The sequence below is a fragment of the Silurus aristotelis genome (genome assembly GCF_946808225.1).
Source record: "Silurus aristotelis genome assembly, chromosome: 9".
Classification (NCBI taxonomy): domain Eukaryota; kingdom Metazoa; phylum Chordata; class Actinopteri; order Siluriformes; family Siluridae; genus Silurus; species Silurus aristotelis.
Window position 1 is genome coordinate 22,510,847 of NC_139582.1, and position 27,884 is coordinate 22,538,730.

At 41.2% G+C, this 27,884-nt stretch overlaps 2 protein-coding genes across 2 annotated transcripts in view; one reads left to right on the forward strand and one right to left on the reverse strand.

Moving 5' to 3' along the window:
- LOC310731139 (ryanodine receptor 3) overlaps positions 1–27,884 on the reverse strand; it is a 417,468-nt gene that overhangs the window by 172,061 nt on the left and 217,523 nt on the right. The window contains 6 exon segments of the mRNA XM_083550556.1: positions 3,072–3,206; positions 3,652–3,754; positions 14,139–14,339; positions 14,522–15,326; positions 21,174–21,400; positions 27,293–27,379. Coding sequence (XP_083406682.1) covers positions 3,072–3,206; positions 3,652–3,754; positions 14,139–14,339; positions 14,522–15,326; positions 21,174–21,400; positions 27,293–27,379 — 1,558 coding nt within the window.
- LOC310731127 (uncharacterized protein) overlaps positions 1–27,884 on the forward strand; it is a 146,811-nt gene that overhangs the window by 76,633 nt on the left and 42,294 nt on the right. The gene's annotated exons all lie outside the window — the stretch shown is intronic.

The following is a 27,884-nucleotide window of genomic DNA, read 5'->3' on the forward strand; positions in this document are numbered from 1 at the left end:
CACTCCTCCACGGCGAGGATCCGGGCAGGATCCATTTGCACATTACCCGCAGACAAGATGAAGCCCAGAAAAGACGTGCTGGACACATGAAACTCACATTTCTCAGCCTTCACAGACAAGATGAAGCTCAGAAAAGACGTGCTGGACACATGAAACTCACATTTCTCAGCCTACTGGCTCTGCAGTAGATGGGTAAGCACAGAGCGTACATGGCAGAGGTGTTCGTCCAGGGAGCGGGAGTAGATTAAAATGTCACAGAACACAAAATGATTGAGCATGTCCCGAAGGACATCGTTGACCAGGGCCTGGAAGACAGCTGGTATTAGTAAGGCCAAACGGCATAACCAAGTAGAGCAATCATAAGGACGGTGGGGAGGTAGTGATAACGCCCTGGCTTTACTGAAGACGGTGCCCAGATAATGATACTCTGCAGGAACAGAACTGAGATCAGAGGGAGATTCCATCCCCGGAAGAGTAATCTGAGGGGTTAAGGTGAGACAGCTGGCTTGACACAAGATTCCCCATTCCAGCACCCGGCCACTGGTCCAGTCCAAGCGAGGGTTATGCCTCTGCAACCACAGGAACCCAAACATGGCAGGGGCCCGCGGTAATGGAATGATTAGGGACAATAACCATTCACGATGTTGTTCCACGGTGGAGACGAGAAGGGGCTTGGTGCGATGGGTGACCCGATGAAAAACGTAGCTGTCGAAGGCACGGATCAGTAAAGGCGCAGGGAGTGGTTCGGTCTCGATGCAAATTCCTCATCCAAAAATTCTGTGTCCGCCCCGGAGTCAACAAACACAGCTAATTCATGGCTGTGGCCCCTGACGTCGATCCGAACCATGAGCAGCAGTCTAGAGGAGGCTGGGAGTCCTTGGTCCAGCGCTGGCCCCATTTTCAACGTCGAGCCCTCTCTTTTGCTGGACAGGTGGCGGCCATGTGCTCTGCCTCGCCACAATACAGACATAGTCTGTCTCTTTCTCGCTAGAGGAGAGGTGGCGGTGGTCAATCTCCATGGGCTGTGGAGGCAAGGTTGGTGAAGTATGGAAGTATCATCCGCCGGTCGATTCGGGTGGCTAGGCTGATCTCGGGCTGTGAGCTCATTCTTGATCTCAGCATTTGATGAAAGCATCGTAGAGAGCGGAGGAATCCCACCCACTCTCTGCTGTGGCGGTGCAAAAATCTGTGGCGTATTCGTCTTGAGAGGTCTGAGTCAAAGATCTTGCGTAGCTCCTCGGAAAATGCATGGTAGGAGGCACAGACTGAGGACTGACATTCCCATTCTGCTGTGGCCCACCGTTTGGCCTTACCCGAAAGAAGGGAGATCACATAGGCCACCTTGGTAAGTTCATCTTGCAAAGACGATGGCCGAAGCTGAAAAGTGATCTTGCAGTTCAACAGGAACGGCCTGCACTCCCCCAGCTGTCCCGCAAAGCGCTCAGGGGTTTGTAGATGAACCTCACACCGAGGTGTCGGTGGCGGGACGGGTGCCAGGGTTGCTGAAGTAGGAGGATGAGCAGTGGGGTTTTCTGAAACGGAGGCCTAAGCAACAGGGGGCTTGGTTGCACTGAAGGGCCAATTCACGTATTGCATTTGCCAGTTCCTGTATCTGTTGGTGATGGGAGGTGGTGATCTGCACCAGAGAGGTGGTCCACTGGGTCCATGTCTGGCCAGATTGTACTGTCAAGGGTGTGAGTAGTTGGACCCAAATGCAGGACGCCAGTGAGGTATATAATCAACATCTTTATTAACAAAAAACAAATTCAGGCAAAACCCAGAGGAAACAACAGACTGAGTAGTCCATGTAAAAAACCCAAAAAAATGAAGTGTCCGAAATCTTATGACCACACGCTGGATAGTTCACATAAAAACACCAAAACAAAGTGTCCGATAACTTATGACCACATGCTGAATAGTCTACGTAAAAAAAACCGCACAAAAACAAAGTGTCCGAAAACTTATGACCACATGCTGAATAGTCCACGTAAGAAAAAGCACACAAAAACTAAGTGTCCAAAAACTTACGACCACAGCACAGAATGGGGAATGGCCGAGAGAGGGAACCAGGGAGAGAACAAAAGACAAATGTAGAAAAATAAACAAAAAAACAAACCGTGACCGGCGGCAAAAACGAATCTGAGGAAAAAACGGAAGATCCAAGATCCAGGAAGTGAAACGAGGGGGCAGAAAAGTCTCATAAAAATTCAGGAAGCCGACGAGACAATCTGGCAGAGAACGCGAGGAATCCGTGTCTATTTATGCAACGGCAAGATGGCGGCCGAGACAGTTGCAAGTTCGCGCTACTCCGGAAGCGGGAGCTGCGGAAATGGAAGAACCGGAAGTGCATGCGCCGCTGGCTGACATTATGCAGGAAGACCTGAGAGTTATCAGGTGGTAAAAGAATACTGAGCTGACAATAAAACTAAACTAAACATCAGAGGGATAGGGACATGAATTTAGATGTCTGCATATGAAGAAGCTATGTGTCTAATACAAAAATCAAGCAACCACATTAGCAAAACATAATATATCAAGACCCAGAAATTTGGTTCAATGACAGCCAAACACTGTATTTACTGGTTTTACTCTAATGTATTTGATTGTTCTCTATTCCTTAAACAAGACATGGTCAAGCCCTAAAGTTCATTTAGTTCTTTTAGCAGCACAGAACCATTAAGTGGTTAAACTCAGTTGTTAATAACCATGTTTAAACGGTGTAAAAAATTATCAAGCTCATATAGACCCCTGACTTAAATGAAACACAAAATAAACACACTTGAACTTAAAATAAACACAGCCTAAGATGTCACTTGATCTTTTACAGACATAACTGAAGGTAAATTTATCCTAATCCTAGGCAATTACATAAAACCCTCTAACCCATGAGTTGTTTGAGGGTCATTTATTGCACTGATTTCAACATACGATAAAATTAAGGGTAGTTTATTGTATATTTTATTATATACTGTTGCTCTGATGAAGACATTCTGAAAACTGTATGCATTTCAAAATAAACAAACCAAAAAGTGTATGGTTATGAATGGCATTTTGTTGCAAATAGTTCTTACAAGGTATTGCTTGCTCTTTCTTGGTTGGCTTCTCTTCTGCTTTGTGTGGCTGCCCTTTGATCTTGTTAACTAGAGACATTAAGCGGCCTTTAATGGATATGTCCTGATCCTCTTTCTCCTCCTCTATTGGGATACCTGAAAACACACAAACTATACTGTAGCATATGGACAAACGTTCTGGGAGACCTGATTTTTCCAGCTGTATCTGGTTCTTTCTCTAACTGTTACTACAAATTTAGCATTATATTTTCCTCTTCACTTGAACTAGGAGGCCCAAACCTGTTTTAGCATGACAATGCCCTTTAAATAATTGTTTTAATAATAAGGCCAAATGTCAAATGCTTAGCAACTTTATTATAGTCAAACTTGTAAACATGCTGTTTTCACCTGGTTGAGTGTTTTACTTAGACTGAAATCATGTGAAAGTCATTAACAACATAAGTACTGTGATTATAAAATTTAATATTAGCCAGACTCTCACACTGGTAACACAAACTTTGCTTTCTACCTTAGCAAAATTTCAGTTAAATAGAATTTGTTGTAATGGCCAGTCTACTACAACCTGAGATATCTTTCTTACCGCAGTGTAGACGAAGTTCACTGTGGAAGTCGTAGAGTTCCTCCTGAATCTCCTCAGGGCATGGACAGTCCTTGCCCATACTGAAAGTTAACAACATGTTGATCTGAAAGAAAACCAAATATTGCATAGCCCAGAGATATACCAACTAATGAGAGTAACAACAGTTCCATGATAAGACACAATGTAAGATTGGTAAATCAACAACCCAACTCAAATCCCAGGGAATACAGGTAGGATTAGACAAAAAAAAAATTCCAGTAAATCTAAGGCAGATAAAAAAAAAACCTGAAAAACAAAGCAGGATACACACATGGATACAACCAGAAGAATTACGGATTAAAACTTTTAAAAAAATAAAAAAAAAGTTTTTTAAGTCTTTTGAAAAATGTGAAACCATTGTGGAAAAGCTTTAAATCAGCTTGAGCTAGAGAAAACACACTGGACTTTCTTTCCCACTAGACAGAAAATTTCAGAAGTGTATATTTTTTCTTATTCTCTTAAGCACATACCTTTTTAGACTGAGTGCACTCTGGTGATGTTAAGTAATATTTCAAATCAGTTATTTAGTTATTTTATCTTTTTTCATATCTTTAAAATACCCTGTGACTTTAAATCTTTAAAATATCTTGTGACGTTATATCTTCACGTATGTATTCATAACAATACGAGTACTATAAAGAAGCATTGCTTTGGAAATGTTCTGATGTTGGTGAAGGAATGGTGGTCACTGACTACAGTGTTGAGGTTTGCTCAACTCTTGCAAAGTCTTTTCCCTAGTAAGATCACCCGCTGGGTTGTATGCTGTATTGACATGAAATATTTTCATGTGGTCTTCAGTCTTCGGTATAAAGATAAGAAACAGAACCATATGCCCCTTCTGAGGCATCACAAAAAATATGAATTGTACTCTAGGTGCCTTCCATGTCAGCACATGGTTGTATGTAGACTCTGGGTAGTTTCACAGTGTGCAAGATGGCTATCTCAGACTCCCAGGCTTGTCATTGTACTAATAAGTCTCAGGGTGTATAATATCATCCCAGCCGACTTTAAGTTTCCAGAGGTCTTGGATCAGTATTTTAGCTTTGGTGGTAAAGGGTATTAGATATATGAGAGGGTTGTCATATTGTGTAGGAAAGCATTCCCCTTCAGTTGTATTTCCATGCTTCACCACTAGAGAGATTCACAGTTTACCATTCATGATAAGTTACCTCTGTGACATCACAGTGCATCGCCTTGTGATGTCAGAACTCTGAGCAGCAGCCATCATTTGACATTGCGAATCCCAACGAAAAGAAGCTAGCAGATGACAGCAAGAATTACACCACACATGATCAAATCCTAAACCCAATAAAGTTTGAGTGTTCTGAATCTATACCGTGTTTTTCCTGGAACGCTGGGGCAAGTACAATCTCCTGATCAGCACACACCGGATAGTAAACTTCCTTACATTTGGTCCTTTAAGCCAGATAGTGAAACTTCCTTACAATTGGTCGTTTGAGCCAGATAGTAAACTTCCTAACATTTGGTCCTTCAAGCTAGATAGTAAATCTTCCCAACATATTGCACATATTGTGTGCCTTGCTTTGGTATTGTGAAAGACTAAGTGATGAGGGATGTACCAAGATTCAGAAGAAGAATCTGATACCTGAGATGTCAATCTTTTCACATAACCTGCCATTTCCAGCTCTTATATCTTTTGACAATAGGTGCAGGCTATTTCTGGTCATTTGCAATCAGTGTACTTTGAATTAATGAAAGACATGCAAATTTAAGAGCTTGTAGACAAGGACTGTCCTTCCTTCAAAGAAGAGGTGTGGCATATCTCATTATGCCATCTACATTTACCCTTGGGGGAGTGGGGGCTCCAGCGGTTAAGGCGCTGGGTTACCGATCGGAAGGTCGGGGGTTCAAGCCCCGGTATCGCCAAGCTGCCACTCTTGGGCCCTTGAACAAGGCCCTTAACCCTCTATGCTCCAGGGGACCCTTACGAGAAAAATAAATCAAGGACCGTGACGTCGGAGCGACGTGGGGCCGCCTTCCCGTGGGCTCACCACCTGCAGGAGGGACCGTAAGGGACCAGTGCTAAAAGGATTGGGCAGCAGTCGAAGGCGGGGGCCTTGACAGCCCGGTCCCTGGACACGGAGAAGTGTCTTGGGAATCCGCTTAGACTGCTGCCCCCGCGACCCGAATTACGGATAAGCGGGAGAAGATGAATGAATAAATGAATGACATTTACCCTTATGGTTTGCCTCTCAAACAATTCAAGTTCATACTGTTCAAGCTTTGATCGTCTTCTCGATTTTCTCTGGAATATATAGCAAAGTATCAAGTTGCTTTCAAGGAACAGTATGGGGAGCACCCACTTTGGTAAAGAAACACTGCTGCTTGTCATCAGGAAGATGTAACCAACTGGCAGGTTCTTGAAGCATCCAGCCAAGAAGAGTACTGTACATATGGCAACAGGCTCTCCAGACGGACCAACCCGACCAGGCTGGGACTGGATAAGCAAATGTGGAAAGTCGGAACCAGTTAATAGCAATGGCCTTACTCTGTCAATTGCCGGGATTGGCAGTCCTTAAAGACCTTTGCATCAGTACTTTAAGTGGGTAGCGATGCTCAGAAAACCAAGTTCATCATCGGTGTTAGAAGATATATTATATATATTGACTTGATCTATACAGACTTGAATTTTGAGCACGAACTGAGATAATGGTCACGGATGTCACAATATGGGCAATAAGGTTTGAGCTTGCCCATAGGCTGTGTTACTGCAGTAGGTTAACTAGTTGACTTGACTGACTATGTGAAGTATTTGGTTGTGGCTGGGTTAAGCCTACAAGATTAGGTGGCTGAACATAGCTAGGCCCTGAGCATTTTGAGACACATGGGTTCTAGGCAGAGACGCAGGGGTGGAACCTGGAAAAAGAAACGTAGGGTTGCCTATCAAAAAATGTAGAATGCTGCACTGTTGCAGTGGGATAGACATCCAACTAGGTTCAGGCAGTAGACAATTTTACCTGTTGAGGGGCATGCTTGTAAATGCTACAGAATAATTTAGAGAAGGAACAGCAACTGTAGGATTCTAAAGAATGTGAGGTGAAGAGAGCCAAGAGTTGTTATCTGATTAATGTACTTTGGTCATGTACTGTCGTGGGCAGTCTCTTGGTGTGAACAGTATATCGGTCTGTACTTGCACTGGGTTGAGTTAGTGTTTGTGGAACAAGTTTTATCTTTCCAGTCTCTGATTGTCTGAGAAATGAGGCGATAAGACTAGCTCCATTTCTTTCTGTTTAATACGCTGTCTCTCAAGCTGTTAAGTGAGAAGTTCTTTGGTTCTGTGAGCTGCACGAGCCTTATGTTATCATCTATTGCTTCAGAAATGTTTTGATAGTTCTTGAAAACAGATGACTCCTGTTAGAGAGTAAGGGCTCTGAGAGTTATATCTACACAACTTTATTGATCAGTTGGGTACAATGATGTGGATCATGTCTTTGAAGAATAAGGTAGGTATCGATGTATAATAGGTATGGTATGTAGGGGAGTGTGTGTGAGCGGACTAGTGTGGGTTTCTTGCAGTGAATGAAATATTCATTCATTCATTCATTTTCTCCCGCTTATCCGTAATTCGGGTCGCGGGGGCAGCAGTCTAAGCAGGTCCCCGCCTTTGACTGCTGCCCAATCCTCACAGCACCGTCCCTTACTGTCCCTCCTGCAGGTGGTGAGCCCACGGGAAGGCGGCCCCACGTCACTCCGACGTCACGGACCTTGATATTTCTCTCGTGAATGAAATAGATCACCATTATTGCGTGATTCTAGAAGTTTGATGCTTGTTAGGTTGTGTAGTCGCTTGCCAGCTGCTGTTTGATAGGTTGTGCGACGTCGTATGCCCTCTGCTCTGCTCTCCACTGAGATTGTTTGTCATCTTGCCTTCTCCTCTGCTTTCCACTGAGGTTGCTGCTCAATGTACTGGCTTTTAAGCACACAGCCATGAGTGGCAGTGAAGCATGGAAACACAACCAAAGGGAAAGGCCTTTCTATAAGTACAGTATAGCCTTCAGCAATGTTTTTGTGCATAACAAACTATATGCAATTTAATGGTCTCAGTCATCACAGAGGTCTATATATGCAGTTTCTCAGTCAATAAACTTTGGATATCTTCCATACATGCTTGACTGATATTCCCAGGCCCAAAGTGGAGAGACTGGCCAAGAATAAGTGAGATGAGTCGTTGCTAGCTCAAGTTGGATGAAACTGGTGCTGCAATGAATGAATTAAGTATCAAGAGAACCTAAGCACTCTAGTTCAGGCACTCTAATGAGTATGTAATAATACATAATAATGAGCACTTTACCTTGTTTCACTTTATCTTGACATATAAATAAAAATGATCTCGGCTAAAGAATCCCCTGTGCATAGTGTGTTTAGGTGTCAGACATGCACAAGCTGTGCTCGCTAACCCCGAGTGCTGCCAGCACTGCTCTTGTTTCCCGTTAAGGTTTCGGGAGCACCGAATGCGAGTCGCGGCCGCGAATAAAGGAGACCCATGTCTCTCTCCGCCGCCCGCGGAGGCTGCTTCTCAGGCACAATGTAGCTGCGGAGAGTTGATGGATGAGGTGTCTCCTGTCCTTCCTTCGTTTTTTGATTCAAACCCTTTAGTGGGGGACAAGGGTGAAGAAGAGGAAAATGATGAGGTTGCTCACTTTTTGGAGGATTTGGAGGACGACGAGGAGGATGCTATCCTTCCTCCTGATCTTCTCTCCAGGCCTGGAAGTGCTATGGGCCCTACCCCCATGCCAGGTGAGCTGAACCTTGTTGAGATGTGTAGGAGAGCAGCCAAAAATATTTCTATAGACTGGCCATCTCAGCAGGTGCACCAGGACGCTGAGAGGGATTTATATGATGGGAAGAGGCTGCCATCGCGCACTTCCCCAGTTAAGCAGCTGATTTCTGCCGTCCCTGCATGTGTCACAGAAATGCGTCATTTTTGGGACAAACCCTTCTCACATAGAGTGCCCTTTAAGGGTTTCTTTAGACTGGAGGTGCACAATATGGAGGATTTGGGAATTACCAGTCACTTCCCCTTCACTGGCTGTCCGCCACTCTTTTCCAGAAAATGTACCGCTCCTTGGCCCTGGTGGTTAGAGCTCTGAATGCCACCTCACTGCTCACAGCATACCAGGCGGAGCTCATGGAAAAGATGGGGGGTCGATTTGTGGTTGTCTCTCTCTCTTCCGGAGAGAAAAGAAAGTTCTGTTCAGACTCTGTTTACGCCTTCTACGGCTGATGGTTTCGGGAGTGTCTGTCATACCGTTGGGACTGTTGCGAATGAGAGAGTTTCAGTGCTGGGTAGCGGCACAGCGCTTATGTCCGAAGCGCCACCTCAACCGCACAGTGATAGTGTCATCACTGTGCTTGCACGCTCTCAATCACTGGAGAAATCACACTTTTCTCAAATCGGGAACCCCGTTGGGAACTGTTTCCCTGAGAAAAGTAGTGACGACAGATGGGTCGCTCACGGGTTGGGGTGCGGTGTGCGAGGGCAGGATAGCGAAGGGGAAATGGCCCGTCTCGCTTCGGTGCGCGCACATAAACTTTCTGGAGCTGTTAACAGTGTTTCTATCTTTAAATCACCACGTATTGGTCAGATCAGACAACACGACGGCAGTGGCGTACATAAATCGCCAGGGCGGAACATGCTCTCCTCAACTTCACAGTCTAGCGTGAGATCTCATGGTGTGGGGCATAAAGAACACTGGACCACTGCTATACAACATTCAAGAACAGCTACAAGGCACAACCACATCCACCGTTTGGGAAATCGGACCACGCCACCTTCCTCATGCCTGTTTACAAACAAAGGGTGAAACAGGAAGCTCCGGTTCAGAGGGAGGTCGCGCGCTGGACTGACCAATCAGTGGCCGCTTTGCAGGACGCTTTGGATGACGCAGACTGGGACATGTTCTGGCGCAGCTCTGATGACGTCAACATGTTTACGGAAGCAGTTGTGGGATTCATCGGGAAACTAGCGGATGATATGGTGCAGAAAACCACCATCAGAACGTTTCCCAACCAGAAGCCGTGGGTGGATAATACCATCCGCGACGCTCTGAGATCCCGCTCCGCTGCCTACAACACGGGGCTCGCCACCGGGGACATGGAAGAGTACAAGGCTGCGTCTTACAGTGTTCGCAGAGCGGTGAAGGATGCAAAGTGGTGCTACAGGAGGAAACTAGAGTCACAGTTTCAACATGGTGGCTCTAGGAGCCTGTGGCAGGGACTAAGGACAATAACGGACTATAAAACACCATCTTCTAAAATGGTGAATGCAGACGCTTCTCTGGCAGACGAGCTAAACACCTTCTACGCTCGTTTCGAGGCTGCAGCTAACCACGCTAGCGGCGCTAGCAGCACAACCAGTGTGCACGCCGAGAGAGCTGGAGAGGTAAACACGTTCACCATCTCAGAGCATGACGTGAGGAGGGCATTCAAGAGAGTGAATACCAGAAAGGCAGCAGGACCAGATGGCATCACAGGTCGGGTTCTGAAAGCCTGCGTTGACCAGCTAGCACGGGTGTTCACTGAGATATTCAACCTCTCACTGGAACAGTCTGTTGTCCCCTCATGTTTTAAACAGTCCACTATTGTTCCTGTCCCGAAGAAACCCCAGCCCGCCTGCCTCAATGACTACCGCCCTGTAGCTTTGACCTCAGTAGTGATGAAGTGCTTTGAGAGACTGGTCAGAGACTTCATCACTGCATCACTACCAGACACACTGGACCCATTACAGTTTGCGTACCGTCAGAACCGCTCTACTGAGGACGCCATTGCTCATCTCCTCCACACCACGATGAGCCACCTGAACCAAAGAAACGGGAATTATGCAAAGATGTTGTGCGTGGACTACAGTTCAGCGTTTAACACCATAATTCCCTCCACACTCACCTCTGAATTGGAGGTCCTGGGACTCAGCCAGCCGCTGTGTCAATGGATCTCTAACTTCCTGACAGACAGACCACAAGTCGTACGGGTGGGAAAACACCCTCCACCCTCACCCTCAGCACTGGAGCTCCCCAGGGTTGTGTTCTGAGCCCCCTGCTGTACTCACTGTACACATATGACTGTGTGGCCACATCCAACTCCATCACCATCATCAAGTTTGCTGACGACACTGTTACGGTGGGCCTGATCAACAACAATGACGAGACGGCCTACCTACAGGAGGTTAAAAACCTGGAGAGATGGTGCTAGGAGAACAACCTTCTCCTGAACGTCAGCAAAACTAAGGAGTTGATCGTGGACTTCAGCACAAAGCGGGAGCGGTCATAACAACCGCTAAACATCTGCGGGACTCCAGTGGAAAGAGTGGACAGTTTCCGATACTTGGGTGTTCACATCACACAGGATCTGTCTTGGTCCTGTCACACTAACACCCTGGTGAAGAAGCTCCCTGACCTGCAGGACATCTACAGCACACGGTGCCGGACCAGAGCCAGGAAGATTGTGAAGGACCTCAGCCATCCCAACAATGGACTCTTCTCTTTGTTGAGTTCAGGGAAACGCTTCCGCTCCCTGAAAGCGAACAAAGAGAGAATGAGGAGAAGCTTATTCCCGCAGGCCATTCGGTGTTTAAACCAGGAAACACCCAGGATCTAAAAGCTGGTCCACTATCTCCATCATCACACTTCTTCTCTGAACATACCTCACCTCTCGCACCACGTCACTTTAAACTCCGGACTTGCACAGCAAAGTGCACTTTATATTTATTTATTTTATACCACACCATTCTGCACATGGACACTTAATGGTCACTCTATACCGCAAACGGACACTTATGGACCCTTACACCACACCGTACCACACACGGACACTTTATGGACACTTTACACCACACCATACTGCACACGGACACTTTATGGACAACCCACCACTAAAATTGTCTATTGTTTACACTTTGGTACACATTGTTTACTGTTTCACTGTCTACTGCCATAAGCATTTTCTTGTATATAAATTTTTCTCTTTGTTTACATACCTATCTTTATATATCCTTTATACCTTATATTTTATTTTATATAGTTTTTATACTTTATACTTTATTTATCTGCTTTTTTTTCTTTCTCCCCACCCTATTCCCCTCTTGCCGGACCATCGTATAAAGCATTTCACTGCATGTTGTACCCTGTATGTATGTGTATGTGATGAATAAAATTTGATTTGATTTTTATTTGATTTGAAAGCATTTTCTATCGCTACGAGCGACTCATGTGCCGGGAGTGATGAATGCGGGGGCGGATCTCTTGTCCAGGGGAAATCCCCTGTACGGGGAGTGGTCTCTCCACCCTCAGGTGGTGAACCTGTTATGGGAGAGATTCGGCCAGGCTGCCGTAGATCATTGCCCTCTATTCTTTTCTCTGGTGAGAAACGGTGCACCTATGGGTGTGGATGCATAACCCACCCGTGGCCAAATGTACTGCTTTAGGCATTTTCTTCGCTGAGTTTGGTTGTGCCGACTCTAAAAAGAGTGAGAAAAGGCGGTCACTAATTGCTCCAAACTGGCCAGGGAAATTGTGGCTGACGGAGATATTCCAACTCCTGGACGATCAACCCTGGCCTCTACCATTGTGCAGAGATCTTCTCTCGCAAGCGCTCAAAGAGATTTTTCACCCATCACCGGACAGAGTGGCTCTCTGGGCCTGGCCCGTGAGAGGATGAATCTCAGTGTCACTGGTTTGCCTCCGAAGGTGATTAAGACAATTCAGAATGCGAGAGCAGCTTCGACGCGCTCTGCATATGAGAAGAAATAGAGTATATTTGAACTATGGTGCGCTCAAAGACAGATTATCCCTTTTCACTGTTCTGTGTCAGAGGTGTTGTGCGTTTTCAAGAACTTTTAGATAAGGGCAGGGCGTTTTCAACCATTTACCTCGCCGATGTTTCTGCATGCCACGTAGGGATTGACAGAAATACTATTGGTCATCACCCACTCGTGTGCAGATTTATAAAGGGATCGTGGCACCTAAACACGTTTTCAAAGCCGTTGATTCCGCCATGGGATCTGTCAGTGGTCCTGAGCGCGCTCTCTCAGCCTCCTTTTGAGCCGATAGAAAGTATTGATTTGAAGCTCCTTTCGCTGAAGGTCGCTTTGTTATTGGCTCTTTCTACTGCAAAGCGGGTTAGTTAGCTTCATGCTTTGTCAGTTCATGACTCCTGTATGCGGTTTGCTGTGGATTTCTCACAAGTGACTCTCAAGACTAACCCGGCATTTGTCCCTGAGGTGAACGAGTCAGCTTTCGCCTGCAGACAGGTCGATTTAATGGTTTTTCATCCGCATCCTTTTTCCTCAGCGGAGGAGGAGCGGCTTCTCTGTCTGTGCCCTGTCCGTGCGACAGAGTAAAAGGAAGACCTGTTTCCCGGCAGCACCTATCTCACTGGCTCGTGAAGTCTATTATATTGGGTTATAATAGCATGGGTCTTAACCCTCCAGAAGGACTGAGGGCTTATAGTACCCGAGGCTTGGCCACCTCGTGGGCGCTATTTAAGGGCGTTTCGATTCAGGACATTTGTGCAGTGGCATGCTGGGCTTCACCACACATTTTTGTCCAATTTTATGGGCTGGATGTCACGGAGCCTTCGCTGGCTCATTCCATCCTGAGTGTGTAATGTGTATACACCTATATATATATATATATATATATATATATATATATATATATATATATATATATATATATATATATATATATATATATATATATATATATAACATCGTGGATGGATGTTTGTAATTTCTCACACGTTTCCGCTCTCTTCGGTAAGAGGGATAATCTCGTGTTAATTTTATTGCATCACTGGGTTGGTTGACACCTGGTTGACACCTGCTTCGGACAGCATATCTGCAATACGGGAGTGGTCTATATCCCGTAGTGGGATACCGAACGGATGGTTGGAACAGAACTTTAGGTTACTTAAGTAACCCCGGTTCTCTGATACCAGGAGTGAGGTATCTCACCACACTTCCCTCCTTGCAGTGCATGGAGAAGAGATATGTGAGAATGAGGCAGGGACCGTCAGCAGCAGTGTATATAGGGAGGCGGGACGCCCGCATCACTGTCATGATTGGTCTGTCAGCCGACAGACATGGTGTGATTAATTCTTCCAGGATTGGTCACGCCCAAGGCGATTCCCATACTGAGATACCTCACTCCTGTTATCAGAGATTTATTACTAAAAGAAAATAAAGGCAAATTACACTTAATATTTAATTACATATCTCTTGCTTTCAAGATATTTTTCTTCATCTTGTAACTTATGTCACTGACAAATTGGTAAATGCAGACTCTGCAAATTCTCTCGTTGAGACCCACAGCCTTACTTTAAAAGCACAGTGTGTTGTTCAATTGGTCATTATAATGAAAAGAAAAATATAATGTAGAAAAAATAAAAAGCAGTGCAAAATGACTTTGAACTCAGGAGCTGGAACAGCATACCTGTTCCTGTGGTGGTGAACGGAACTCTTTAGTCTTCTTGGCAGTAACAGCAGCAGACATGTTGAGAGCAAGCATTAACTCACTGTAACGGAACTTCTGGTTATACTGCAGCTTTGACACAAAGCTATCAGAGAATGACACAATCGCCTCAATACGGTGCTTCAGTTCACAGTCACAGAAGTACTGAAGAAGTTTGCACATCTAAAAAAGTTTTAGACATATTGTAATATTTAATTATACATGTAAGCTTAATCAAACCTTTTCCTTATGTTTAAGGTAAAATCTGTCATGAAGCGAACCTTTAGAACACCACAAATGTATAAATTGCTATGTATATGTAACACACACCTTGCTTAGAAATGAAGAGTATTGTTATACACTACCTGCAGCTTGACTGACTCCGGCAATTTTTTCTCCAACAATCCCTTTATTGGCTGCTTAGTATCAGTGGCTTCTTCCTTTCCAGCCTCAACTGCCTTTTCTTCTGCCTCTGTCATACCCTCTTTTTTTGTAGCTTCCCTTGTTTTATCTGCTTTCTGCTCCCCAAAGATACGGGGTTCAATGAGGAGCAAGATCTTACGAACATCCTGGCTCGTTAGCACACCCATAGTTAGCAGAGTGCTAATCAGTCCGAGAATTGGCACAAACTGGTACTCCACGCTGCCCCCTACAGGATCTCGAATGTGGTCTCCTCCACCCTGAACAGCCTCTGTTAGCATGCTAATTGCCTTCTCCCTCAGAACATCAAGAGGAACTTCCGGACTATAGAGATACTGGTCACGTTTTGGAGTGATGAAGCATGGTGAAGCAAAGCTAAGTCTGGGTTTTAGAGATGTACTGAGTCCTACACCTGGTGATTGGTGCCGTTTGGTGGTATTTAGAAAGAGACGGATGCTGCAGGTCTCTGCTGTGATTGGGATGATAAACTCATTGTTCATCATAAGCTGTGCAGCTTTTGCTGTCTCTAGATGGATACTTATTAGTACGTCATAGAAGCCTTGGCGTAGCATGCCAGACAGGTATTGGTTGTCAATAATGTAAAGGAGCTGTGACTGGTCAAGGTGGCTGCAGAGAGCATGGGCTATACGGGTGTTACCAAGAGCAGAAAGAGCACAGTAAAGTTTTAAGGTGTGATAATGAAAAGTCTGTAGGTCTTCTTGCTCAGAGAGTTCCATGATGTCAACACACCTACGTAAGAAAATCCAAACATACCAATATTTACCCTTTTTTGCTACCGAACAAGACAAATTAGATGTACAGCAATTTAAGTTTATATAAGTCTGAACATTCCCACTCGTTCCACACTAGCTCATATTATTCATGTAAAGAGTCTTCACAATCTGCTCATAGCCAAAATCCTTTTTATATTGTTTATCTTTACTCTTCTACAACTTGTTTTATTCATCTCAGGGATGTTTTTTCTTTGCCACTGTTGCTTCTGGCTTGCTCATTCAGGATCTAAGACAACAGGTGCATTTCTGTGAAACTACTTTCTGACAATACATATAACATTTGATTAATTGCAATTTATGCCCTTTAAGTGAAGTGAAGGTTATCTGACAAGTCCAAACATTGTTTAAGAACTGCAAAGCTCCTGTTTGTGTTTAGTGTTTACTATATATTTTAACTTGTATAACATATATAATTGGAGATAACCTTTCCTTCAGTTATTTTTTGTGCCTGTAGTTCTAAAGTAGTCTAAAGATCTGTCACCAGGGATTCTAACAAGTTTTTACATTTGCATTAATGAGAGCTTCTTGACCAACTCCCTGTATGGTATGGAGGCTCCACTGTGTGTAAACATAAAGCCCTGCAAAGGGTGGTCAGAGCTGCCCAACGCATCACTGGCACCCAGCTAACTACCACTGAGCACCTTCACCACAGATGTCTGTGTAGAGCTCAAAACATTAAGGACTCCTCACATCCCAGTCACAAACTGATTAACCTGCTTCTATCAGGAAGAAGATATAGCAACATACGCACCAGAACCAACAGGTCCAAGGCCAACTTTTTCTTTCATCCACCATCACCCTAATGAACTCAACACTACACTGCTAGAACACTGTATAAACACTGTGTATAACTTCTGTGCAATTGTATATACAATGTACATATTGCATATTGTAAATTTATATACCCCTTATTCTCTACATACAGTGAGGAAAATAAGTATTTGAACACCCTGCTATTTTGCAAGTTCTCCCACTTAGAAATCATGGAGGGGTCTAAAATTGTCATCTTAGGTGCATGTCCACTGTGAGAGACATAATCTAAAAAAAAAAAATCCAGAAATCACAATGTATGATTTTTTTAACTATTTATTTGTATGATACAGCTGCAAATAAGTATTTGAACACCTTAGAAAGTCAATGTTAATATTTGGTACAGTAGCCTTTGTTTGCAATTACAGAGGTCAAACGTTTCCTGTAGTTTTTCACCAGGTTTGCACACACTGCAGGAGGAATTTTGGCCCACTCCTCCACACAGATCTTCTCTAGATGCTAACACCCCCATGCTTAACAGTAGGGATGGTGTTCTTGGGATAGTACTCATCATTCTTCTTCCTCCAAACACGTTTAGTGGAATTATGACCCAAAAGTTTTATTTTGGTCTCATCTGACCACATGACTTTCTCCCATGACTCCTCTGGATCATCCAAATGGTCATTGGCAAAATTAAGATGTGCCTGGACATGTGCTGGTTTAAGCAGGGGAACCTTCCGTGCCATGCATGATTTCAAACCATGACGTCTTAGTGTATTACCAACAGTAACCTTGGAAACGGTGGTCCCAGCTCTTTTCAGGTCATTGACCAGCTCCTCCCGTGTAGTTCTGGGCTGATTTCTCACCATCCTCAGGATCATTGAGACCCCACGAGGTGAGATCTTGCATGGAGCCCCAGTCCGAGGGCGATTGACAGTCATGTTTAGCTTCTGCCATTTTCTAATGATTGCTCCAACAGTGGACCTTTTTTCACCAAGCTGCTTGGCATTTTCCCCGTAGCCCTTTCCAGCCTTGTGGAGGTGTACAATTTTGTCTCTAGTGTCTTTGGACAGCTCTTTGGTCTTGGCCATGTTAGTAGTTGGATTCTTACTGATTGTATGGGGTGGACAGGTGTCTTTATGCAGGTGCATCTAATTTAGGATAATAAATGTAGTGGAGGTGGACATTTTAAAGGCAGACTAACAGGTCTTTGAGGGTCAGAATTTTAGCTAATATACAGGTGTTCAAATACTTATTTGCAGCTCTATCATACAAATAAATAGTTTAAAAATCATATATTGTGATTTTTGGATTTTTTTTTTTTTTTTTAGATTATGTCTCTCACAGTGGACATGCACCTACGATGACAATTTCAGCCCCCTCCATGATTTCTAAGTGGGAGAACTTGCAAAATAGCAGGGTGTTCAAATACTTATTTTCCTCTAAACTCTAAAATATTGCGCACATATATATATATATATATATATATATATATATATATATATATATATATATATATATATATATATATATATATATATATGTATATATTTATATTTTATCTGGTGTGAAATCCATTTGCCTCATGGAATGTTGGTCCACTCCTCTTCAATAGCTGTGCAAAATTGCTGGATATTGGCAGGAACTGGAACATGCTGTCGTACACGCCGATTCAGAGCATCCCAAACATGCTCAATGGGTGACATGTCCAGTGAGTATGCTGGCTATGAAAGAACTGGGATGTTTTCAGCTTCCAAGAATTGTGTACAGATCCTTGCAACATGGGGCCATGCATAATCATGCTGCAACATGAGGTGATAGTCCTGAATGAATGGCATGGAATTACGTATGTTAATCTGTTTCAGAAGGGTCAAATAATTGGCATACATCAAGCAAAGAAAACATCAAAGGAGATTGCTGAAACTACTAAAATTAGGTTAAGAACTGCTAACACATTATTAAAACCTTGAAGGGCAGTGAGGTACCATCATCTTCGAGGAAGAAATGTGGTCAGAAAAAATCTTGAATGATCGTGATCGGCGATTACTTAAATGTTTGGTGAAATCAAATCGTAAAAAAAACAACTGTAAAACTCACGGCTATGTTCAATAGTAACAGTCAATGCCAGGATTCATCGGGCTCAAATTGTGAAAGAGTGGTTCAGGGTGCATGAGACATTATTTTCACACATGGATTGGCCACCACAGAGCACAAACTCCATTGAGATTCTTTGAGATGTGCTGAAGAATACTTTGCACAGCAGTCCGACACTCCCATTATCAATACAAGATCTTGGTGAAATATTACTGCAACTCTGGATGGGAATAAATGTTGTGACATTGCAGAAGCTTATTGAATGTTATTGAATGTATATGAATTATGTGAATTGTGCCATGGTGAATGCTTGCCGTAATCAATGCTAAAGGTGGTCAAATGAAATGTGATATATATATATATATATATATATATATATATATATATATATATATATATATATATATATATATATATATATATATATATATATATATATATATATATAAGTTAAAGAGTACACCCCTCACATATCAGCAACCATTTTAGTATAACTTCTTAAGGGACAATACTACTAGATCAGTCAGTGTGCAGCTTGTATAACAGAACAGATTTACTGTCCTCTAATAATAACTCAACATACAGCCATTATTGTCTAAATAACTGGCAACAAAAGTGTGTACACCCTAAGAAAACATGTCAAAACTGTGTCCAAAGTGTCAATATTTTGTGTGATCACCATTGTTATCTAGGACTGCCTGGGCATGGAATTCACCAGAGCACCAGAGCAAGGTTATTGCTGGGATCGTCTTCCACTTTTCCATAATGACATCACAGAGCTGCTGGATGTTAGACACATGGCACTTTTCCACCTTCACTTGAGGATGCCCCACAGGTGCTGAATAAGGTTTAAGTCTAGAGACATACTTGTCCACTCTATCATTTTCACCTTCAGCTTTCCCAACAAGGCAGTTGTCATCTTGGCGGTGTGTTTGGGGTCATTATTATGTTGGAAAACTGCAGTTTGGTCCAGTTTCTGAAGGGAGGGCATCATGTTCTGCTTCAGAATGTCACAGTACATGTTGGAATTCATGTTTTCCTCAATAAACGCTGTTGGCTCCCAGCATCAAGCCCCAGACCATGATGACAGTAGGCAAGACAATTTTCTTGGTATTACTCACCAGGGCATCACTACACATGCTAAAGACCATCTGAGCCAAACAAATATATACTTAGTTTGAACAGACCACAGGACATTCCAATAATTCATGATCTTGTACAGGTTGTCTTCAGCAAACTGTTTGCAGGCTTTCCTATAATAAATAATAAAGTGTTTCAAACTCTGTTTAATATATGCATGTGTTGTATGTATTCCCCCTTTATCATATAAACCTAGCTACAACTTTGTATTGACATTAGTTACACTTTAAAGGCTTATGTCCAGGTGTATCAATGTATCTCTGCCTTAATGCTGTCTTTTCACAGTGGTGCATGTTATATGATTGAGGATTGTTTTTAATACACTTTGGGTAAAACTTCATAAGTTCACCAGACCTGCCATATACATGCAAGCATGCCATAAATGAAGACAAAGAAAGTTTTCCCTCTCAACGAACACAGGCTAATCGTTGCTCAAACCCGTCTTTGAGACAGATCTTCCGGCAGTTTACCTTCAACAAGTTTGTCTACTACTCTGATCTTCAGGAGCACCTGGCAAAATATTTTCCTCCTAACAAACTAATCAAGAATCTCCTTTCTCTACCGCATCTGGACTCTTGTTCAGCAACAAAGCCAATGCAAGTAACCATTTACCATCTATCTTAATGAGCATTTAAGTTCGAGCCCCTTTATTAGGGTGGACTTTGATTCCTGGAGGATTCTCATTAGGTTGTGGTCAATTGGGTTAAACTTTCTATTCATTTTTCTTCCTTTCTTCCCTTATATGTATGTTTGTGTTTAGTTTAGTCCTGTGTTATGGTCCTGTCAAGTAGACAAAAACATGAACATAATGTATAGGACATGTGGCTTTGCATGGTTGCATGACGTACAGCTTTTATTACTTAGATTGTACTCACTTTCGATTAGTGTGGCAGCGGGAGTGTCCGATCGCCGGTTTGGGAATGGACTACGAGGACGGGTGGAGAAAAGCGCTAAGAATAACACACCTGAGGGAGTTTTAGAGAGAAAGGTGCTGGAGAGAGATCCTGAGAGATGTGTGTGTGCATGTGTAGGTGTGTATTTGCGTGAAGCTGTGAATGAAACTGATTTGTTCAGTACTGGACGCTGTCCTGAGAGTTTTCCTTCCCCTGAACCACTTGCTCACCTACAATTTAATTAGATTAGATTTAACTTTACTAAGCAGTACAGGTACAATGCAATGTTGCCAGCAATTTTACACAATAATTTCTGTATGTTATTTTTAGAGGTCAGTAAATCTGTACAAGCTGCACATTGACTACCCTAAAATATATCAAAGTTCCATGTCTATAGTATTATTCCTTGAGAAAAAAATACTAAAATGGTTAATGAAATGTGAGGGTTTTTTGTGAGACACTGTATGTTTCTTTTTATATATATATATATATATATATATATATATATATATATATATATATATATATATATATATATATACATACACACACACACACAAACACAGAGTGTGAGAGAGAGAGAGAGAGAGAGAGAGAGAGAGAGAGAGAAGTTTGGATCTTCAACACCAGAGGTGACACCAGATAGTTAGAATATAGCATGAGATATATAGCATATATAAAGCGCATATATATATATATATATATATATATATATATATATATATATATATATATATATATATATATATATATATATATATATATATATAGCACAGAGTTCCTTATAATTAAGTATGTAATTGCCATTTAAATGAAAAAAATAATAATTTCTAATATAAGCTGGAGAATAATTGATGTATCTGCATAGGATTTACTAACCTTAAGCATGTTATGGCTAGAGTAAGTAAATGTATGTTTATACACACCGGTCTTCCTCTGGAATGTGTACTGCCAGCATCTGCAGAGGCTCCAGGCATTGTACCTGCCAGCCATGTCTCTCACTCACTCGAGCTGTGTCCACCTTCAGGAAGGTGTTGGGCATCCGGCTCCACAGAACCGACTTTATGGTCTGGATATCCAGACGAGGAGGGCATTGAGGGACTGGGTTCTTGTGTTCACTCTTAAAAATTGCTGATGAAAGGGGCATAGCATTCTGTGGCACAGAGATCAAGCAAAACATTGCTGTATGTTGTAAAAGAAATATCAGTTTTTGAGATTTGCATATTATTGCATTCTGTTTTATTTACGTTTTACACAGTCAAAAATTTTTTTGGAATTGTGGTTGTTACATTCTAATGGCAAAATAAAAAATATAGTTAAATGATTTTTTTAATTATTTTAGGGGGCACAATCAACCACCAGAAAATTAAAATACAGCCTAATTTTGACTGAATGTAAAAAAAAAAAAAAAAAAAAAAAAAAAAAAAAAAAAAAAAAAAAAATTCCCCTTGTGCAGAGTGCGACTAGCCAAAGTTTACACAGTCCTAGACACCACAAAGCACGTGCCGACTCACACAACCAAGACTTTCTTCCATTTGTGTTAATGTAGCCATGCAATGTAGCCATGCATATATATATATATATATATATATATATATATATATATATATATATATATATATATATATATATATATATATATAGAGAGAGAGAGAGAGAGAGAGAGAGAGAGAGAGAGTGTATACACAAACAGTATTTACTATATTTTAGTCTATAGTTTTCTCTTCTCAAAAGACACTATAGAAATGAAATTTGGATATATTTTATAGTAGTCAATATGCTGCTTGTACAGCAGTATAGATCTAATGTCCTCTGCGAATAACTCAACATGCAGCCATTATCATCTAAATAACTGCCAACAAATGTGAGTACACCCTAAGTAATAACAACTGCACATTGCTAAACAATGCAAAGCCACTTGTAATATACATTATGTTCATGTTTTTGTCTGCTTGACAGGACCATACAAATTTGTGTATCTTGTGTTGGAGCAGTTAAAATGTAATGCTCTCATAAAATGTATGAGTCTCTCATACTGACCACTGGGTGTTTAACATGGCACCGCTCTAAAGATTTGAGAATTTGAATTGTTGCTTTAGACAAAGATGGCCTGAACTATAAGATAATCGGTAAAACCCTGAAAGTTGAGTTTACATTACAGTGGCCAGGGTCATACAGAGGTTTTCCAAGAGGGGGTTCGACTCAGAACAGGCCTCGCAAGGGTCGATCAAAGAAGTGTCCTTGTGCTGTGTGTCGGTTGCAGAAGCTGGCTTAAAAAATAGACACATAAGTGCTGCCAGCATTGCTTTAGAGGTTGCAGAAGCGGAAGGTCTGTTCGTCAGTGCTCAGACCATACGCCGCACACTGCAAGTCCGTTTTCATGGCCGTATACCTTTTCTAAAGCTGGCTCACAAGAAAGCCCGCAACCATTTTGCTGAAGACAACCTGTCCAGTCTTATGATGAGATTAACAAAAACTTGAGTGGCTCAAATGGTGTCCAGCATGTGTGGCAATGCCCTGGTGAGGAGTACCAATTGTGTCTTGTCTACAGTCAAGCACAGGTGTGGGAGCAACATGGTCTGGGGCTGCATGAGTGCTGCTGGTACTGAGAAGCTGCGGTTCATTCAGGGAAACATGGATTGCAACATCTACTGTGACTTTCTAAAGCATAACATGATGCCCTCCCTTCAGCAACTGTTTTCCAACGTTATAACGATCCCAAACACACCGGCAAGATGACAACTGCCTTGTTGAAGGAAATAAAGTGGTCAAGTATGTCCCCAGACCTGTGGGGCATCCAGCAGCTCCCTGATGTCATCATGAAGGATTGGAAGTGGATCCCAGCAACAACCTGTGCAGCTCTGGTGAATTCCATGCCCAGGAAGATTAGGGCAGTGCTAGATAACAATAGTGCTCTAACAAAATATTGACACTTTGGACACAGTTTTGACATGTTCATTTAGGGTGTATTCACATTTGTTGCCAAGTATTAAGACAATAATGGCTGTATGTTGATTTATTTTCAGAGGACAGTAGATCTATGCTGCTATTCAAGCTGCACATTCACTACTCCAAAGTATATCAAAGGTTCATTTCTATAATTTTATCCCTTGAGAAGATATACTAAAATTGTCACTGAAATATGAGGGGTGTACTCTATATATATTAGGGTTGTGAATCAAATAAAATATTTAATTGTGAATAATCCAATTATTGTCATAAGTTAAATGGTGATTAATCGTAACATATTCATACATTTTACCTGATCTAAATGTACCTTAAATTAAAATGTTTTAAGTTTTTAATACTCTATGTCACATGGACATAGACAAATATGTGCTTTATGCAAATTTATGTTTATTATTAGTGAAAACATATTTATCATAGAGCCTTAAGAAAAAATATTTTTGTAAATGTTTTAAAGTAATTATGGTGTTTTAAATTACGAAAATCATCAGGACACCAAACGGAATGTTTCCCGTTGTTCTGAAAAATATTCTAATCAACCTTATCTAGCGTGTGTTTTTATCAAACTAATATTAATTAAATAAATAATAATAATCAGATACTAATAAATAGAGTAGAGTAGGGTCTGACTGATGTTATGAGTGTATAGGAGAAACAAAAACAATGTACAAGGCAGACTTAAGCATGTTTATTGGGAAAAAAGATCTTGTGGGCCTCAGACGCTGCAGAAGACATAGGTGAGCAATCGGGGTCAGACTCAGTTGAAGTTATGGGAGGATAATAATAATTATGTGAAAGAACAGAGGAAGTAGGGTTCTCTGGAATAGTTGGGGTAGAGAGATGTTCAAAAAATCGAGAAGCCTCCGTGGCGAGGAAGAAGAGTTTAAACTGACTATAGTGTCTGCGGAGAATGCTCCTAAGAGATGTCCCAGAACGTCTGTGAGATGGAGCTGAATAAAAGGGAAACAACAGAGATATGATGTAAAAGGGTGAAATTACAATGACTAAACATGAAAATTAATATGTGCATGTAGCGACAAAAGTAACAAGCTTATAAATGTCTCTTTAAAGCTCAACACACTATGTAACAGTCAGTTCGGAAAGTACAAATGGCATATGACCTAGGTACTAACAAATCTAAGCAGAACAATACAGTTAAACATTTACAACTAGACAATCTAAGTAAAAGAATATAGCTTGATTTAATGAAAGTAGGACAGTTAATAGCATTGTAAAAAAGAAAATAAAAGCAGAACACTTACACATTGCAGATGCAGGAAGAAAAAAAATAGGCCCCAAAATGGTTGTTCACGCATGGAAGGTTGAGAACAGAATGAAGCTGTACCTGCACTGTTAGAAATTGCTGTTAATTTACGGCAGAATTTCAACAGTATAATAATGTTATGTTCAAAAGCAGTACATTACTGTTTTATTGTTGTTGTAAAATGATGTAGACACAATATAACGGATTTTTGCTGTATTTATTACTCAGAGAAAATAAAACATTACTATCCAGCATTTTTGTAAACTGCAGTGAGCACGCGGGGACTTTTATCCATTTTCATAATATTAACAGGTGAGTTTCCTTTTGTTTGCGCGACAAAATTCATTACATTTGCTATGGCAGCTAACATGTATGGTGGATATTGGAAGTTAATCGATCTTCTATTTGCTTATTTTCAGTGATTAATACGCCAAATGCACCACTGTGTTGTGCAGCTGGATTTCAGACTCGGGTTGCATTATTCCCAATTACCGGGTGAGTTTCATTCAGCAAAATATGTGATAATCCTTCTGTAAAGTTAATTTTTCAAACACAATTGCACTGAAATCACATTGTCTTTGTATCACACTAAAATGGTGTTTTCCGCTGCTTTTCTGAAATTCGTGAAGCCTCCAGCGTTAGAAAAAAAACCCTTATATATCGGTGTTATTGTGTTTTACTTTTTGCCCAAAAGATCTCTGTGCTGTAGCTTGTTTTCTTTCCTGAATGAAAACGGTTCTTTATACAAGAATATACTTTGCTATATGCTCTCTGTGAGTAATCATTTTCCCTCCACTAGTTCTAAACACACACATTTGTTTTTCAGGTGGTTAATCGGGATAAATACGGAAAAGAGCACCAGGCTGTAGGAGTCATATCAAAGCGGACGTGTCTCCAGTCTACTTAAAAAATTTATAGATTTTAAGTGGGACTTTATATAAGTAATACACACCACAGACACACACAAACATTGCATACACACACTCACAACACACACATTACACACATGCATATTCACTCAAAAATACTGTATATACTTGGGTGTTTTCTGTCATTCACTTTGTCTTTCTTTCCAGAGTAAATTTTTTTTTACATTTAGATGTATTTCCATACATGTAATAAGCTTTAGGCTTTTGGTTGACCATTGTTTTTATTTTATACAAATGTTCTGTGAATAAGAATCTGTGTTATTTTCTCTAATGTTATTTAGGTTTTATACTAAGACGTTTAATAAAGAAGAGATGTTTTGAAACAACTCTCTAAAGCTGATTTACTTCTGTTAAAGAGTACATTTATACATGGTAGTAATGTGGTGTTTTGTAGTTAAACTGGGGCAATTTCTTAAATCACAAGGTTTAAAAAAACTGCTAATTATATTTTCAGAAATATACTTTAATGTATAAACAGTGTTATGTTGTATTTGCAAAAACAGTAGCCAACTGTAAATTTCACCAACACTAAGACACTGGTAATTTTACAGTAAGTTGCTGGCAACTGTGCTGCCAGTTCTTTACTGTTTTTCAACGGAAACATTTTTAACAGTGTGGCTGTACCTGAGGGAGTGAAGGTTTTATACAAATACTTTTTTTTTTTATTAAAACAGTGAGTGTTAAGATGGTTCTCACACTGGTTCACCACCATTCCTCTTAAGATGGCTCTTACATTGGTTCACACACATGCCTTTGTCTGTTCAGTGTCTATCGATACAGGGAGTCTTTATCTGGGCTCACACACCTCTGGCTAGTATGTCTTCTTATCCAAACAGGAAACAGCTTTAGGTCAGGCTTTCTTTCCAATATGTATATATACTTGTCTGTTGCCGAAGAACATAAGCCATTCTGTGTGCTGTGTGATTCTTTATATATATATATATATATATATATATATATATATATATATATATATATATATATATATATATATATATATATATATATATATATATGACTGTCGACATGGCACTGAATGGACAGTTTTACTTTGGCACCATTGTTGTGGAAAGCCAAGGAGCACATGGTAGCGGGGTGAAGAAATGGAGCACGGCTGGTAGTTAATGATAAGCGTAGCAGCTCCCCACTGGCTTGGATTCTTTAATGCCTTCTGTCTTTTTCTTATGTTTATTGTTGTTTTTCGATCAGCTGAACATCAGCCTATTTTATGTTTATGAGATTTGCCTGCTGATTTGGATCTGACTTTGTATAAATAAACGATCTTACAATGCAATTGCATTTATTACCACGCATTCAGCACATTAGCTAATAACGTTTTTATAGGATGTGACTTATTGTGTACACAGCAGTCTTTTTAGCAGGGAGACACTGTTTTAGATAAAAGCTAGTCAACTGCATTAAATGTTCTTCATACCGAATGCAGTATGTACAGTATGTGCTTAAGATGGAAAAATAATGACACAGTTTGCACACTGTGGCCACATTAAGTCACATTTTGGATTGCATCTACTCGGATCTGTACAGATAGCTCCTTTTTTAGGTTTTAAGAGCAAATATAACATTCAAATCCAAAATTCAGAAACTAGTCCTTCCTTTTTAATTATCATTGTCGGTAAGGGCTGTTAGAATTCAATAGACAATAGACTTCATAACCAAACTACAATTAAATGAGTATCTGATGTCAAACAGATGAGGATGGGTTCCCTTTTAGGTCTGGTTCCCATCAAGGTTTCATACTCATATACCCTCTGGCTTGCTCATTAGGGAACAATTTATAGGGATAGAAGTGCTATACTAATACAATTGTATTAACTTGTCTTTTAAAAAGAAATGAACAGTAAGACTTTTAGGGAAGCATACCAACCTTGATTTTTGTCAGTTCAAACTGGAACAGATTTGGACTGGTGGGATGCACAAACACAGCAGGGAATAGTTTGGTATTTGGCTCCACCTGCACAACATAACCAATCTTGACATTAATACATTTGCATTTACACATGTAGTCCATTCATTATTATAAAGCGAATAATATACTTCTATTAGTTCTTCAATTAGACTTGAAATTCACCAATGTAAGTGGCTCTGAATTAGCACCTCATTTAGATTGAAGTACACTATATTGCCAAAAGTATTCACTCGTCTGCCTTCACATGCAAATTAACTTTAGTAACATCCGATTCTTAAAACATAGAATTTAATATGATGTTGGCCCAAACTTTGCAGCTATAACAGCTTCAACTCTTTTGGGAAGGCTTTCCACAAGGTTTAGGTGTGTTAATTGGAATCTTTGACAATTCTTCCAGAAGTGCATTCGTGAAGTCAAACACTGATGTTAGACATGAAGGCCTGGATCGCAGTCTCCACTCCAGAGAACACATCTCTTCTACTGCTCTAGAATCCAGAGCAGATGCTTTGCATTGTACTTGGTGATGTAAGGCTTGGATGCAGCTGCTCAA